Below are 15,505 nucleotides of genomic sequence, written 5' to 3' on the forward strand. Positions count from 1 at the left end.
GCAACAATGAATGAATGGAATTCCAAAATCTCTGTAGATGTTCATTGAAATGAAAAATAAAGAACCTAAATTTAAAAAAAAAAAAGAAGGGGTCATGGTACTAGTGATATTGTAGCCGATGTTAGATGGATGATGTTAGATCACATATTATAATGAATTAATTCTAAAAATAAATTATAATTACTGTTATAAATCAAAGTGTATGTGAAAAATTGTATCACATATATTCTTCCTAGCATTTTCCAGAATGTTTGAATTACCTGTATCAATAGCATTTAGTTGACTTACTGAAATCATTCATTAATTGCATCCGCATACCTTTAAAGTCCAAAGATTTCTTAAGATTATCTTTTGCCCTCTGAATGTCTATTGGATTTCACAGCATACTACCCTAATGTTTTACATTTTATTTTGCAGTGTTTTACTATTACTTAAAAAATTAAAATAGGTCTATATGGTGCCTACAGTCTATATTCTACAACTATATAGCCTAGGTATTTAAGAACTTGGTACATGTTGAGGTGAGAATCTGTATCTCTGGTACATTTATAAAGTTTACAAAATGGAGAAAAAACCTGGATAACGAAATTATGAGTATATATCACCTCTATATTCTACTACAGAATAATTCAACATACAATGGTAAACAACAACAAAATAATTTAAAGTACAATGCTAAGCTCAAAATCAAGAAAACAAAGATTCTCACCACTGGGCCAATTGGCACCATCATGATAGATGGTAAAGAGATTGAGATTGTTAACAGCTTTAGTTTGCTTGGCTTTACAAACAACATTCTTGGAACCAGCAGCCAGGAAATTAAAAGACATATTGCATGGGGAAAGTCTGCTGTCAGAGACTTCTCCAAAATACTGTAGCGCAACGATGTCAGTCTGGAGATTAAAGTGCATCTGATTCAGGCCAGGGTCTTTGCAATTAGTTGCTATGCACAGAGAGCTGGACAATGATGGGGTGATAGAAAAAGAATTGATGCCTTTGAGATGTGGTGCTGGAGAAGAGTATTGAATATACTGCTAAGCAAACAAAAAGGTTCACCCTGCAGAGGGTGAAACCAGGCTGTTCCTTGGAGGCAAGGATTCTGAAGCTTTATCTGATATACTTTGGATATGGAAAGGCGGGACTAGTCCTGGGAGAGGGATGTCATGCTTGGGAGGGTGGAGGAACAGTGCAGGAGAGGGAGACCCTCAATGAGATGGATTGATTCAGTGAACAGGGTAATGGGTGTAGATATGTCACAGACAGTGAGATTGGCCCAGGATAGAGTAGGGTTTAGGGCTATTGTACATAGGGTCGCTATGAGTCGCAGGTGACTTGATGACAAATACAACAACAACAATGCTAAACAAGAACAAGGTTGAGTAAGTTTTCATCTCTTCATGAATATGCTAAAAGTAGTTGCTCGCATGCATCACTTAACCAGTTTCCTTTGAAAGAAGGGAACAGGTCTTTTCAATAAATAGGATATTATTATTGTTATGTACCATCAAGTCAGAACTGGCTCATAGCTGACACTACAGCAGGTTTTCAGAGGCAGTAAATCACACAGGAACCAAGTCCACAGGAATCAAGATGTGATCTTGAATCAACTCCATCTGAATTGTATGATCATCTTAAGAATAGGTTTGAGGCATTGAACACCAGTGATCTGAAGACCAGATGAATTGTGGAATGATATCAAAGATATCATCCATGAAGAAAGCAAAAGGTCATTTACAAAAACAGAGGAGAAAGAAAAAAAATCAAAAAGAGACTCTAAAGATTGCACTAAGCATCGAGAAGCCAAAACTAAATGAAAACATGTTCAAAGTTAAAAGAGCTGTACAGACAATTTGAAAGGGCTTCTCAGGAGGACAAAGCAAAGTATTATAATGGAATGTGGAGAGAGCTGGAATTGGAGAATAAAAAGGGAAGAACTTGTTCTGCATTTCTTAAGCTGAAAGAACTGAAAACCAAATGTAAGCCTCATGTCCCAATACTGAAAGATGCTATCACAATATATTGAATGACCCAGAAAGCATCAAAATGGAGGGAATATATAGAGTCACTGCACTAGAAAGAATTGATTGACACTGGAAAAATTTCAGGAAATACCACATGAGCAGGAACCAATGGTAATGAAGGACGAAGTACAAATTGCATTGAAGGCACTGGCAAAAAATAAGGCCCCAGGAATCAATGGGATACCAACTAACTTGTTTCAGTTAACAGATGCAGACTTGGATGCACTCTCTAGTCTATGCCAGGAAAGTTGGAGGACAACTGTCTGCCCAACAGATTGAAAGATATCCATATTTGTTCCCATTGCCAAGAAAGGTGATCCAAGTGAAAGTGGAAATTAACAAACAACATCATTGATATCACATACAAGCAAAATGCTGCTGAAGATCATTCAAAAATGGCTGAACCAGTACATAGATAAGGAACTTCCAGAAGTTCAAGCAGGATTTAGAAGAGGCAATGGTACCAAGAATATCATTGCTGATGTTAGATGAATCCGTCCTGAAAGTAAGGAATACTAGAGGAATGTCTATTTGTGCTTTATTTACTATGCAAAGGCATTTGACTGTGTGGATTATGACAAGTTGTAGCTGACATTGAGAAGAATGGGAATCCCAGAGCCCTTGATTATGCTCATATGGAATCCATACCTGGACCAGGAGGCTGTTGTATGAACAGAACAGGGGAACCCTGTATGGTTTGGAATTGGGAAGGGAGTGCACCAGCTGTGTTCTATCTCCACACCTATTCAATCTGTATGCTGAACAAATCATCCAAAAAGCTGGACCCTAAGAAGAGGAGTATGGCATCAGGATTGGAGGGAGACTCATCAATAACCTGTGTTATGCAGATGACACAACCTTGCTTGCTGAAAGTGAGGAGGACTTGAAGCACTTGTTGCAGAAGATCAAGGAATGCAGCCTTTGGTATGGAAACAAAGAAAACAGATTCTTACCACAGGACCAATAGGCAATGTCATGATGGATGGAGAGGAGGCTGAAACTGTCAACAGCTTCATCTTGCTTGGATCCACAATTAACCTCCTTGGTACTAACAGTCAGGAAATAAGGAGACATATTGCACTGGAAAAATCTGCTGTTAGGGACCTTACTAAATTATTGAGGAGTAGTGATATCAGTTTGAACACTAAGGTGCATCTGACTTAGACCATGGTTTTCCAATTACTTGCTATGCATCTGAGATCTGGACAATGAATAAGGATGACAGCAAGGGAATTGACGTCTTTGAGCTGTAGTGTTGGAGAAGAGAACTGAACATCCCATGGGTGGCCAGGAGAACAAATAGATATGTCTCAGAGAGGGGGCAGCCAGAGTGCTCTTTGGAGGCAAAAATGACGAGACTTTGCCTCACATACTTTGGACATGTTTCTAGGAGGTGCTACTCTTTGGAGAAGGATATGATGGTGGGAAGGGTGGAGGATTGGCAAAGGAGAGGAAGGAGAGGAAGACCCTCAACCAGGTGGATTGGTATGGTGACTGCTGCAATGAGCTTTTGTGTCAGGAAATGTAAGGATGGTGCACGATAGAACAGGGTTCAGATCTGTTGTTCATAGAGTCCCGATGAGTCATACTTAACTTGACGGTACCCAGCAACAACACTAACAAATCACATGGGAGATTGCCCATCTTTCCATATGGAGAAGCTGAGGGAGCAGGTGCTGTGTGTCTTTGGATTGGTAGAATAATTCTTTACCACTAAGCCAGCCTCCCTCTTCACATATGTGCTGCTATAAATGAAATTTGAAAAACCTGTAAACAGAAGGAATCTAAGGAATGCGCATGAGAATGACATTTAGATTTTGCTATAAACCAGACTGAGTAATGAAGGAAAGTTCTGGCACACAGCCAATTAACAAAGCTTGAGATGTTGTTGTTTTTATGTACTGTCGAGTCACTTGCGACTCACAGCGACCCTAGGTACAGCAGCTCTAAACTCTGCTCTGTCCTGTGCCAATCTTATTGTCTCTGACACACCTACCCCCATTACCCCAGACACTGAATAAATCCATCTCATCGATGGTCTTCCTCTCTTGCACTGTCCCTTCACTCCCAAGCATGATGTCCCTCTCCAAGGACTGGCCCCTTATTGCAACATGTCCAAAGTATGTCAGATGAAGCTTCAGAATGTTTGCCTCCAAGGAGCAGCCTGGTTTCACCCTCTTTAGGACGAACTTGTTTGTTCTCCTAGAAATCCATGGTATATTCAATACTCTTCTACGGCACCACAGATAGTAGATGATATATTCAATGGGTTATTCCTCAGCTGTGCAACTTGAATTGACATAGAGCATCAGGACATCATTTCTGTAAATCTCTGTATATGTATTTCTAACATATTGCCTAGATTATTTATGTCTCTGATTTTTAGTGACTATGTTTTGCTTCTAGCACATTCTAGAAGAATTATTCAAGGGTATTCAAAGATGTGTTTACAAGATAAACAGTCACACACTGTAGATTACGTCTTACATATGAACACTATTTTTTTAAGTCACGACTATATAGTTTATAGGAATTTCTTTCTACAATCTTAGAAGAATCGTTGAATAATGCTTTGAGTTATAATATGTAAAAGTTTCCCTGCTAATAAATTTATTTTCCCCTAGAGACCAAACTAGCCATGAAGACAAATAAAGTCGGTACCCAGCAATCCTTTGTAAATATCCCCAAAGTAGTTGTACCAGACATTGAAATGGCAATAAGAAGGATGGAAAATGGAGCATGCAGGTAAATCCATTTGTTCTTCCCATATTTTTTAAAAATACTAGCCACAGTTTATAAATTTAACTGGGTTTAATCTCAATTTAGGGAATTGTGGTGGCTTCGTGCTAAGGAACTGTGCTTTTAACGCAAAGGCAAGCAGTTTGCATACACAAGCTGCTTCATGGGAGAAAGATGGACAGTCTCTTCCCATGCAATATACAGCTTCTGGAAACCTTCTAGAAGATTAACAATGACTTGGTTCCAATTCAATGACACACAACAACAGTCTCAATTTAACTTTATAATTTATAACCTTGAACTTTGTGTTTTATTCCATTGATTGTATTTATTTATAACTTGGGACAGCAAAAGTTTCATAACAAATGAACATATATTTTATTGTGTTCATTTTTTTCTTTTTTTTGTGTTCATTTTTTAAAAGCACCCATTAAAGGAACAGTGATTTAGAAAATTACTACACAACTTGGGAGAGCATTATGCTGAGTGAACTGCCTCAGTTTCATAAGGACAAATACTGCATAAGACCATGATTGTGAAAATAGAAGGATAACTAGTAAAATGTGTATGGGAGTTCAAAGAGGGCCAGTAGTGGCAGGAGAGGGATGAGGTTGGGATGGGAGGAAATCATATGGGTTGCCCAATTTGGTGGGTGGAGGGAGGGGGTAAAGGAAATGGGGAAAATCCAGCAGGGAGCCTGAAAGATGGGGTAATGATGAGAATCATTCAATGATTAATTTCGTAAAACACAGTGAATGGGAATAATTGTATGAAACAATGTGAGAGAAGGATAGTGCAAAACACAATTTATACGCACTTTTTTTGCAAACCTATGTAAATAATTTTTTAAATAGAAAAAAGCACCCATTAAGTATATAAGTCAAATATTTCCTTAGCCTTTCCTCACGACAGATTGCAAATCTAAAGAACAGTATTGCCATAAATATGTATGGAAAAGCACATAAGGTAATATGTTGTTGTTGTTGATTGCTGTCGCATCGAGCATGACTTATAGTGACCCTATGAATAAAAGGCCTGAAACTTTTCTATAACTTATGACATTTATCAAAGTTCATCGAGTTTCCAGAGGCATATTGTTTAGGAAATGGATTCTATATGCTAAAATTGTTTTGTAAGTATTCTTTAAAGTGGTTATTCTATTAAATAAAAAAGTATTTATGTGTTTAGTTTGGCTTTTATTTAAAAAGAATGTTATTATTACAAGATGACTCATAAATTGTATATGATAGCTTAAAATATGGACACCACATGTTTTATTTAATAAAGATTATCGTTACGTACTATCGAGTTGGAACCTACCTGTAGCCAACCCTCCGGATAGTTTTCAGAGGCAATAAATCATATGGGAAGAGACTTCCCATCTTTCTACTGCAAACCAATTGGTGGATTCGAACTAAGACATCAGTTGTCTCTTAATATATATTAACATCAGCCAATGCATTGAACCGCAGGAATGTGTAAGATTTTTATATTCATTCTAAACACATTTTACTGAATTGTGCATGTATTCTTGATATCACTTAAGTCTACATAAAAGTTATTTTGTGTGCTAATGTGAGAAGGAAAATAAAGAGGTAATTGGCAGCCTGCTGAGAAACACTACTCTTTGACAAGTAGATTTGTTTAAAATAATGAACTAATTTAGCTCTGCTTCCTGTTGGACTGTAGCTCATTTTCTGATGATGACGATGACAGTGCCTCTTTATATGAAGAATCAGAAAATGAAAACTTCTACAGAAGAAATAACTCACACAAGAAAAGAGAACCATCACAGAGGTGAGCCGTTTCTTCCATATTTCACTATTTGTTTTTAAACTATCAGATGAAAATTGCATGTTTTCCTCCAAGCAGGCTATCCAGCCACCACATAACACTTATGTAGGAACTTGTTATTTCTACTCCTTACGTTTTGTTCTCCGAGGAGAACCTGCCACTACCCAATGACTATTCACGTCATAAACACTCTTGATGATCAACATACCCGAGAGTCCTGTATCTCCATGAGAAACCTCTTGTCTTAGTCTTCTGATTTCCTGCTTCTTTCTGATCTTTCTTCCAGAACCTTAAGAAGCTTTATGTGAAAATGATTGGCCTTCATTATTTAAATGTTCTATTACTTTTGAATCTGTGTTCAGTGAAGAAAATCCTAGAGGGAATACGTAGAGGAGAACAGCTAAGAATCCATGTTGACATTATGTATAGTCAAGTACAACTCAGAACAATCTTACAAATAACAGATTGTTACCTTGCCCCGCCCTGCCCTTTCCTCAAGATCTCTGCCACACTGAAACCATTGCTACATCTATTATGCCAATCCATCCATTGAGAGGCTTCATCTCTTGCTTACCTTTATCTTTCCCAGCATGAGGGCCACCCTAGTTGCCCTTCCTCTAAGACAGATTTGTTTGTTACTTTGGCAGTCCATGGTATATTCAAAACTCTTCACCAACACCACAAAGATATTGATGTTTTTTTCCTGGTTATCCTTGTTCTTTGCCCAGTTTTGAGATAAATCCAAAGCAACTGAAATATCATAGTAGAAAATAAAAATCACAGTAGGAAATGACCTGTCCACAGACATTTTTGAAACAATGGAAGTTCTGAGGGGATATAAGAGGTACAGTGTTGGTACAGATCATATCTGTGAAAGATGCTAACTTCTCTCTGCGTGCATGCACCTGAGTGTTTCTCCTAATTCTCCTCTTTTTTTCTTTTTTCTTTAGATGACTTAAATTTTTTTAAATTTTATTTCATTATTGTGTGTGTGTGTGTGTGTGTGTGTGCGCGCGCGTGCGTGTGCATGTGTGTACCATCAAATTGGATCTGACTAATACAGAAGGAGATTGGCCCTCCTTCTACAGCAAAACATCTGGTAGATTTGGACCCCATGCCTCTGGGATTGAAGTGCAATTTCTTGCCACTAGGCCACCAGAGCGCCTTAATTTTTTTTAGTTTGATTTTAATGAGTTTGCATAATAGTTGCATTTTCCTACATTCATTGTCGTACATTTTTCCTCCCTCCTTTTCCCTTTCCTCTCACCCATGAATTTATCTGGTGGTGGTTGAGAATGTACACAACAAAACATGCAACAATTCAACTTCTACTACATGTACAATTTAATGACATCAATTATAGTCTTTGGGCTTTGCAATCCTTCTCATCCTTCTCCGAGTAGTTCCTTTTCCATCAACATAAAATTGTTTCAACCTAAAGTCCTATCTGATCATTCATGCTGCTCTTGACACTTAGATCCCATAAAGGTTGCTCTTAAAAGAGCATAATTTTCAAGACACGCACCTTTTATTAGTCAAGCTAAACTGTTGTTGTTGTTATTGTTGTTGTTGTCAGCTGTGGTCAAGTTGAGCACAACCCATAGTGGCTCTATTAACAAAAAAGGCCTGAAGCCTTTCTGGAACTATCGTCATTTATCAAAGTTCATTGAGTTTCCGAAGGCATGCTGTTTGGGAAGTGGATGCCACTTCTGCTTCCAAAAGCTAAACTATTGTTTGGTTTTAAGCAGAATCATGAGATATTTTTTAATGTAAATTATAAAGATTATCTGAGGACAGTTAAGTATAAGGGTTCACATGTCTCCAGAAAAACTGTAGTCCATGAGAATTAGAAATTCTGCTCTGCATTTCCTCATCTTTGGTCATGATTCTTCCCTGGCATCTTTGATCAAAATGTTCAATAATGGTAGCCAGGCACCATCCAGTTCTTACTATCTAATGGCAAAGGAGACACTTTTTCTTTGAGACAGTAAGTTCACATTCCATATCCACCTTATTTCTGTCTCTCCTTCTTCCTTGTTGCTCCGGAGAAGCCTTGAGTGGCTATTTGTAAACTTTTAAAACCCTTGGCCAATTAACTGAGTTGTCCTTTAAAATGACGCTAAACCTCCAAACTAAGGAACCAAATGCCATGAGATATTTGGTTGTACATAAGAAGCCTCAGTACCTTCTTTTATTTTCTTTTTATGTCATTGTTTCAAAGATATCTATTACACAGTTTTTGTATATTCAATTGTTTACAGGTGTAATTGTCTGTGGCAACTGTCATTTACCCTTTCTTTCTCATTCCTCCCCCACCCCAGAATGGTAACTACTAATAAACTTTGATCTTTATATAGAGGCCTTTGTCATTTTATATAGGTGAGATCATATAATATTTGTCTTTTTCTGTGTGAGTTACTAATTCAGAGTAATGTCTTCAAGTTCCATGCAGATTATAGCATATATCAAGACTGCATTTCTTCTGGTGGCTGAGTAGTATTTTATTATCTGTATGTATTATATTTTGTTGGCATAGTTAGCTGTTGATAGACATTTTGATTGTTTTTCTCTTTTTTTGGCTGTTGTGAATACTGCTTCCATGAACATTATATATAGGCCACTATTTGAGTCTCTCCTTGCTTTCCCCCTTGTGTACCTTGGAGTTGGAACCGACCCATAGCTGACCCTCCAGTGGGGTTTAAGAAGCAGTTAATTGCATAAAAGAAGATTGTCCATCCTTCTCCCACAAAAGAGCTGGTAGTGGCCTAGAAACATGCGGCGTTGGGACTGTAGCACAGCTTCTTGCCACCAGGTCATCAGAGCTACTAACCATTTCTAGGTTTCTTACTGCTCTTGTCTTTTCTCCTCTTTCCACTATCCCTGAGAATCTAAGTTTTCCTTGTTTGGCTGAGATTTGATAGTACTCAAGTTGGTTCACTCAAGACCAAAGAAGATACTAATTTTTTATATGAACATGGAAGACTAGGCCAGTAGCCTTCACTAATCACTTCGGTTCATGTCAGTAATGCCATGGAACACAAACTTGGAATCTGTTTCTGTAAATAGCCTAGAACACTCTATGGAGCAGTTCTCCACAATGCATGGGTTTCCATGAGTCTGAATTGACCTGACTGTGATGGTTGGTTATTTGTTTTTGGTTATCTGTATTTGAGTCACTGCACTGATATTTGGTAATCCATGCTTCTTAGAGCCTCTTGCTTTCCAAAATTTTCTAGGAAATATTTAGTTATGAGCACAAATAGAAAATAATTTGTACTTTAAGACTGGTAACCACAATCTCACCTCAATTAGAAAAGCAAAATTTAACAGAACAGCAAACATCAAATGCTGGTGAGTTTGTGGAGAAATTGGAACACTTATTCACTGTTGGTGGGAGTGTAAAATGTTGCAACCACTATGGAAGGCTGTATGGCACATTCTCAAAAAGTAGCAAATAGAAATATCATTTGACCCAGCAATTACATACTGGGAATATACCCTAAAGAAACCTTAACTGCCATCCAGGCAGATATATGCATACCCATGTTTATTGCAGCTTTGTTCACAATAGCAAAGAGCTGGAAACAACTCAAGTGCCCATCAACAAATGAATGGATAGAGAAGTTGTGATATAGTCACACAATGGAATACTATGCTGCATTGAAAAACAAGGAACTCATGAAATATATGCAAAATGGGTGACCATGGAGGACAATATACTGAGTGAAATATCTCAGTCACAAAAGGACAAATATTGCATAGTTCCAGTGTTGTAAAATGGGACTGGCATCAGGGTTGAGGGAAGACAGAGAAGGGGATGAATGATGTATACTACATTGAAACAGATGAGGGAGAGAACTGTTTAAAGGGATATATGATTGGGCATTATTGTCATGACAGGAGTCCAGAATGAAGGCTGTGCAGTGGAGTGGACTTGGGGGGAGGGATTGCATAACAATGAGAGAATTTTTCTTTTACTTTTCAAGTAGAAGAGTGAGTTGGTGGGGAGAGGGTGGACAGAGAGAAAAGTGCAACAATGAATGAATGGAAACCCTAAGTCTCTGTAGACTTTCATTAAAATTAAAAAAAAAAGGTTCAGTATTTTAAAGCACACCAGTAAATCTGTATCAATTTTAAAGAGTCTTTTATGAAGATAAAATAAAGATTATATAACAAGTTTTAAAAAAAAAAGAGTAGTAACTATAGACATTGGCTACATGATAACTGTTATGATTTTATTTTTTCATTTCTCAGGGAGCAGTACCTGCCTGGTGTCATTGCACTTTTCAATGTTAACAACAGCAGTAATAAAGATCAGTAAGTAAATTTACAATGGAAATTAAAGATTTATTTTATAGAAAACTAGTAATAAAATATGAATCTGTTATAGGTCAGCTATTTATTAGGCAAACTCTATAATGATGATGATACTCTATTATTTTGTTGTTTGGTAATTCTGGAAAAATGCAGTTGACTACATTAATTAAGAATAATGTTCGAAATCCCAGAGCCCGGTCTGAGGTGAGAAAAGGAAGGGAAGTAAATGCCTCGGGATGGCCTGATATGAAGCAGTTACGCCTCCAAGCCTCCAGAGCTGCTCTCTGGCTGCCTTGTGCGTCAAACGCAGGAGATGGTTGCAGTGTCAGGGATGGAAGCCAATGTGACCATTCCAATCTAGCAAAATAAGCCTCATGGGACAGCTCACACAGTGGTGAGTAGGATTGGAACCAACCTTCCCCTGAAGCCATGTCCCCGGGCATCATTTGAGGCCCTACCAAATATCTCTGACCTGTGTCTGAGGGATGTGCCCACGGTTCCCACCCTGGCTGACATCGCCTGGATTGCTGCGGATGAAGAGGAGACCTATGCCCGGGTCAGGAGCGATACACGACCCCTGAGGCATACCTGGAAGCCCAGCCCTCTGATTGTTATGCAGCGCTTTGCATCAGTGCCCAACCTGCGTGGGTCTGAGGAGAGACTCCTGGCTCTGAAGAAACCAGGTCTCCCAGCCCTGAGTCGCACGACAGAGCTGTAGGATGAGCTGAGCCACCTGCTCAGTCAGATTGCCAAGATCATGGCAGCTGATGCAGCTTCGGCTTCATTGACGCCAGATTTCTTACCTCCAGGAAGTTCAAATATCTCTTCTCCCTTACCTTGTTTTGGATACTCATTCCACTCTACAACTTCCTTTGTCATTAGTGACATCAAGGAGGAGACTGAGGTAGAAGTCCCTGAGCTTCCATCAGTCCCCCTGCTTTGTTCTGCCAGCCCTGAATGTTGCAAAACAGAAAACAAAGCCACGTGCAGGTCGTCTGAAGAGGATGACTGCATCTCTGTCCAAGGCCAACAGCTTTGCAGACATAATGGGTATCATGAAGGATTTTCACCGGATGAAACAGAGCCAAGATTTGAACCGGAGTTTATTGAAGGAGGGAGACCCTGCCGTCCTTATCTCTGAGGTCCTGAGGAGCAAGTTTGCCCTGAAGGAAGAAGACATCACTAGAAAAGGACACTGATAACCTCCAGCTCTGTGGACTCAGTTTCATGCTCCTGAAATCCCTTCAGTAGCTGCCTTCCTCACTGCAGATGTTTCTGCCTCTCAGAAATCTTCTGGAACAGTCTTGCCAACAAGCTAGAGCATGGACTGAGAAAACAGGAGTTGGGTTGTTTCCTACACTTCAAACCTTAGCAGAAGCTAAGGTCTTATTTTGAGCTGATATACTTATTACAGGTAATTATGTAGCTTGGAGTGTCTCAGTTTAAAGGGTGAAATATAAGTGTCTGGTTCTTCCTTAAAAAAAAAGAATAATGCTCATTTATTTGACTGCATATGGGGGAAATATAATTTTATATGTTGTGTTATTGTTGTATTTTGGTACCATTGAGTCAAGTGTGACTCACAGCCACCCTTAAGAACAACAGATGTGAATCTTGCCCTAGCCTGCACCATAGTCATAATCTCTATCACATCCACTGTGGTAGCCATTATGCCAGTCCATCTTGTTGAGGGACTTGCTCTTTTTCTCTGACCCTCTACCCTTCCCAGTGTGGTATCTCCCTCCAAGGATTAGTTATCTTTATGTATCACATTTCATTGTTGTTGTTGTTGTTATGTGCCATCGAGTCGTCTGCGACTCATAGCGACCCTATGTACAACAGCCCTAAACTCCGCTCTGTCCTGTGCCAGTCGCACTGTCTCTGACACTCCCATCCCAATTATCCCAGTCACTGAATCAATCCACCTCATAGAGGGCCTTCCTCTCCTGCGCCGTCCCTCCACCCTCCCAAGCATGATGTCCCTCTCCAAGGACCGGTCTCTCCTCACTACATGTCCAAAGTAAGTTAGACGGAGCCTCAGAATCCTTACCCCCAAGGAGCCACCCGGTTTAACCCTCTCCAGGACAAATATATTTGTTTTCCTAGCAGTCCATGGTAGTCTCAGTACTCTTCTCCAGCACAACAGCTCAAAGGCATCAGTTCTCCTTCTATCCTCCTTGGTCATTGTCCAACTCTCCAATGCATAACAGGTGATTGCGAAGACCATGGCCTGTATCAGACGCACCTTAGTCTCCAGAGAGACACCACTGCTCTTCAGCACTTTGGAGAGGTCCCTAACAGCAGACTTTCCCATGGCAATGCGCCTTTTAATTTCCTGGCTGCTGGTGCCAAGACTGTTGACTATGGAGCCAAGCAAACTAAAGCTGTGTACAATCTCAATCTCTTCACCATCCATCCTGATGCTGCCGATTGGTCCAGTGGTGAGAATCTTTGTCTTCTTGACATTGAGCCTCAATCCATATTGTAGGCTGCAGTCCTTGACACTCTGCAGCAGGCGCTTCAGGTCCTCCTCAGTTTCAGCAAGCAGGGTTGTGTCATCCACATAACGCAGATTGTTGAGAAATCGTCCACCAATCCTGACCCCACATTTCTCCTCATAGAGCCCAGAGGAATGTCTATCTGTGTTTCATTGACTATGCAAAGGCATTTGACTGTGTAGATCATAACAAACTGTGGCTGACTCTGAGAAGAATGGGAATCCCAGAACACTTGATCATTCTAATGCGAAACTTATACTTGGACCAGGAGGCAGTCGTCAGAACAGAGCAAGGGAACGCTGCATGGTTCAAAATTGGGAAGGGCGTACGCCAGGGATGCATCCTATCTCCATACCTTTTCAACCTATATGCAGAACAGATTATCCGGGAGGCTGGGCTCTATGAGGAGAAATGTGGGGTCAGGATTGGTGGACGATTTATCAACAATCTGCGTTATGCGGATGACACAACCCTGCCAACCTGCTTCATTGTTGACAATTTCCAATTGTTCTAGATTCATACTTCTTAAATTCTATGTTCCAGTTATTAATGGATATTTGGAGCTGTTTCTCCTAATTTTGAATTTTGTCATATCAACAAATGAACATCTGTCTCTGGGTAAAAGTTTCACTCTATCCCCATCATTATGGTAGACTTTATCTTCAGCAGGCAACTCTTCCCCAGTCCCATTTCAAATGTCTTCCAACGTGAGTGGCTCATCTTCCCTAACTATATCCCACTATGTTCTGTTGTCCATACATTTTTCAAAAGCTTATTATTTCAGAAGTGTATGGCCTCTTTAGCAGTCTTCACTGACTATATGGAAGCAGGAGTGGCATCTGCTTCATAAATAACACGCCTACAGAAACCCTATGAACTTTGATAAATGTCAATAGTTGTAGAGGGGCTACAAGCCTTTTGTTCATAGGGTCACTATGAGTCGTGCTCAACTCGAAGGCAATAAACAACAACAATTATATCTGAATAATAAAATTTCCCAAGACATTTAAGCTAACAATGCTAGGTAGCTTAAAATGACCCAGAGCTGTCTAACTCCAGAATTCATTCTTTCCTTAATGAAGTCAACTGTAGCAAAAGTCCTCTAACCACATAATCTTTGCTCAAGAAGACACTGCATATAGAAAACTCACTCACTAATTGCCATTGAGTCAGAATTCATTCATAGCTGACCTTTCATTGAGATTGTACAGAAGGAGATCATCCCTCTTTTCCCCATGTAGCAGCTTGTGGATTTAAACCACTTGCCTTTGAGTCGGCAGTGCAATGGGTTTCACATCCAATGATTGGCTTGGAAAACTAAAATTCTTCTGTATTACCGGAGAACTTTTTTGGACACTGAGTAAAACTTACTTTTGTAATTTAAAAAAATTTTCTATATAAAGTTGAGAAATTTTTCTCAAAACTTTTAGTAAGACATTCAAAGCTTAAGTAATTGTATGGGTTTTGTATATACTAACACTTAGCTAATACTATTAGAAATTTCCTTGAAGAGTACAGATTTATGAATTCTGAACACAGAGGCAGGTCTCTGAATGCTAACTTGAAAATTCTTACTCAATAGAGTAGAAAATGAGTAAGAAGGGAAGTTAAAGTGCAATTTGGTTATTTAACAGAGATATCGTTTCTTTTTTAGGGAGGCCAAAGAAAAGAAGAAAAAGAAGAAAGAAAAGAAAAGGTAAGTTAAAACGTTTGGCACAAATGACTTCACGTTTTTCTGCCTTTAGTACTTCTTGGTAGTAATAACACAACTCGCTTTTTCAGCAAGGCAGATGATAAAAATGAAAATAAAAAGGGCTCAGAGAAGAAAAAGAAGAAAGAGAAAGAGAAGAAAAAGAAAGAAGACGACAAAGGAAAAGACAAGAAAGAAGAGTAAGTATTATTGCTGATCTTGAAATTAGAATTATGATTGGATGTTATATTGTTGTTGTTATGTGCCATCGAGTCGCTTGCAACTCATAACAGCCCTAAACTCTGCTCTGTCCTGTGCCAGTGGCACTGCCTCTGAAACACCCATCCCGATTACCCCAGTTACTGAATCAATCCACCTCATAAAGGGCCTTCCCCTCCTGTGCTGTCCCTCCACCCTACCAAGCATGACGTCCTCCAAGGACCAGT

General features: G+C 39.3%; 1 protein-coding gene and 1 pseudogene across 2 annotated transcripts in view; both read left to right on the top strand.

Annotated features, from left to right (window-relative positions):
• The first annotated feature begins 4,656 nt into the window (after nucleotides 1–4,656).
• CNGA1 (cyclic nucleotide gated channel alpha 1) overlaps nucleotides 4,657–15,505 on the top strand; it is a 21,996-nt gene continuing 11,147 nt past the window's right edge. The window contains exons 1-5 of the mRNA XM_006894161.1: nucleotides 4,657–4,766; nucleotides 6,450–6,557; nucleotides 10,809–10,871; nucleotides 15,024–15,065; nucleotides 15,152–15,259. Coding sequence (XP_006894223.1) covers nucleotides 4,660–4,766; nucleotides 6,450–6,557; nucleotides 10,809–10,871; nucleotides 15,024–15,065; nucleotides 15,152–15,259 — 428 coding nt within the window. The 5' untranslated portion in view covers nucleotides 4,657–4,659. The remainder of the gene's footprint in view (nucleotides 4,767–6,449; nucleotides 6,558–10,808; nucleotides 10,872–15,023; nucleotides 15,066–15,151; nucleotides 15,260–15,505) is intronic.
• On the top strand, nucleotides 11,200–12,342 carry LOC102847096 (annotated as a pseudogene). Its single transcript, XR_438941.1, has one exon. The product of XR_438941.1 is annotated as a mitochondrial fission regulator 1-like (transcript).

Source organism: Elephantulus edwardii, unplaced genomic scaffold, assembly GCF_000299155.1.
Source record: "Elephantulus edwardii isolate Elephantulus edwardi_28Jun2011 unplaced genomic scaffold, EleEdw1.0 scaffold00137, whole genome shotgun sequence".
Taxonomy (NCBI): Eukaryota; Metazoa; Chordata; class Mammalia; order Macroscelidea; family Macroscelididae; genus Elephantulus; species Elephantulus edwardii.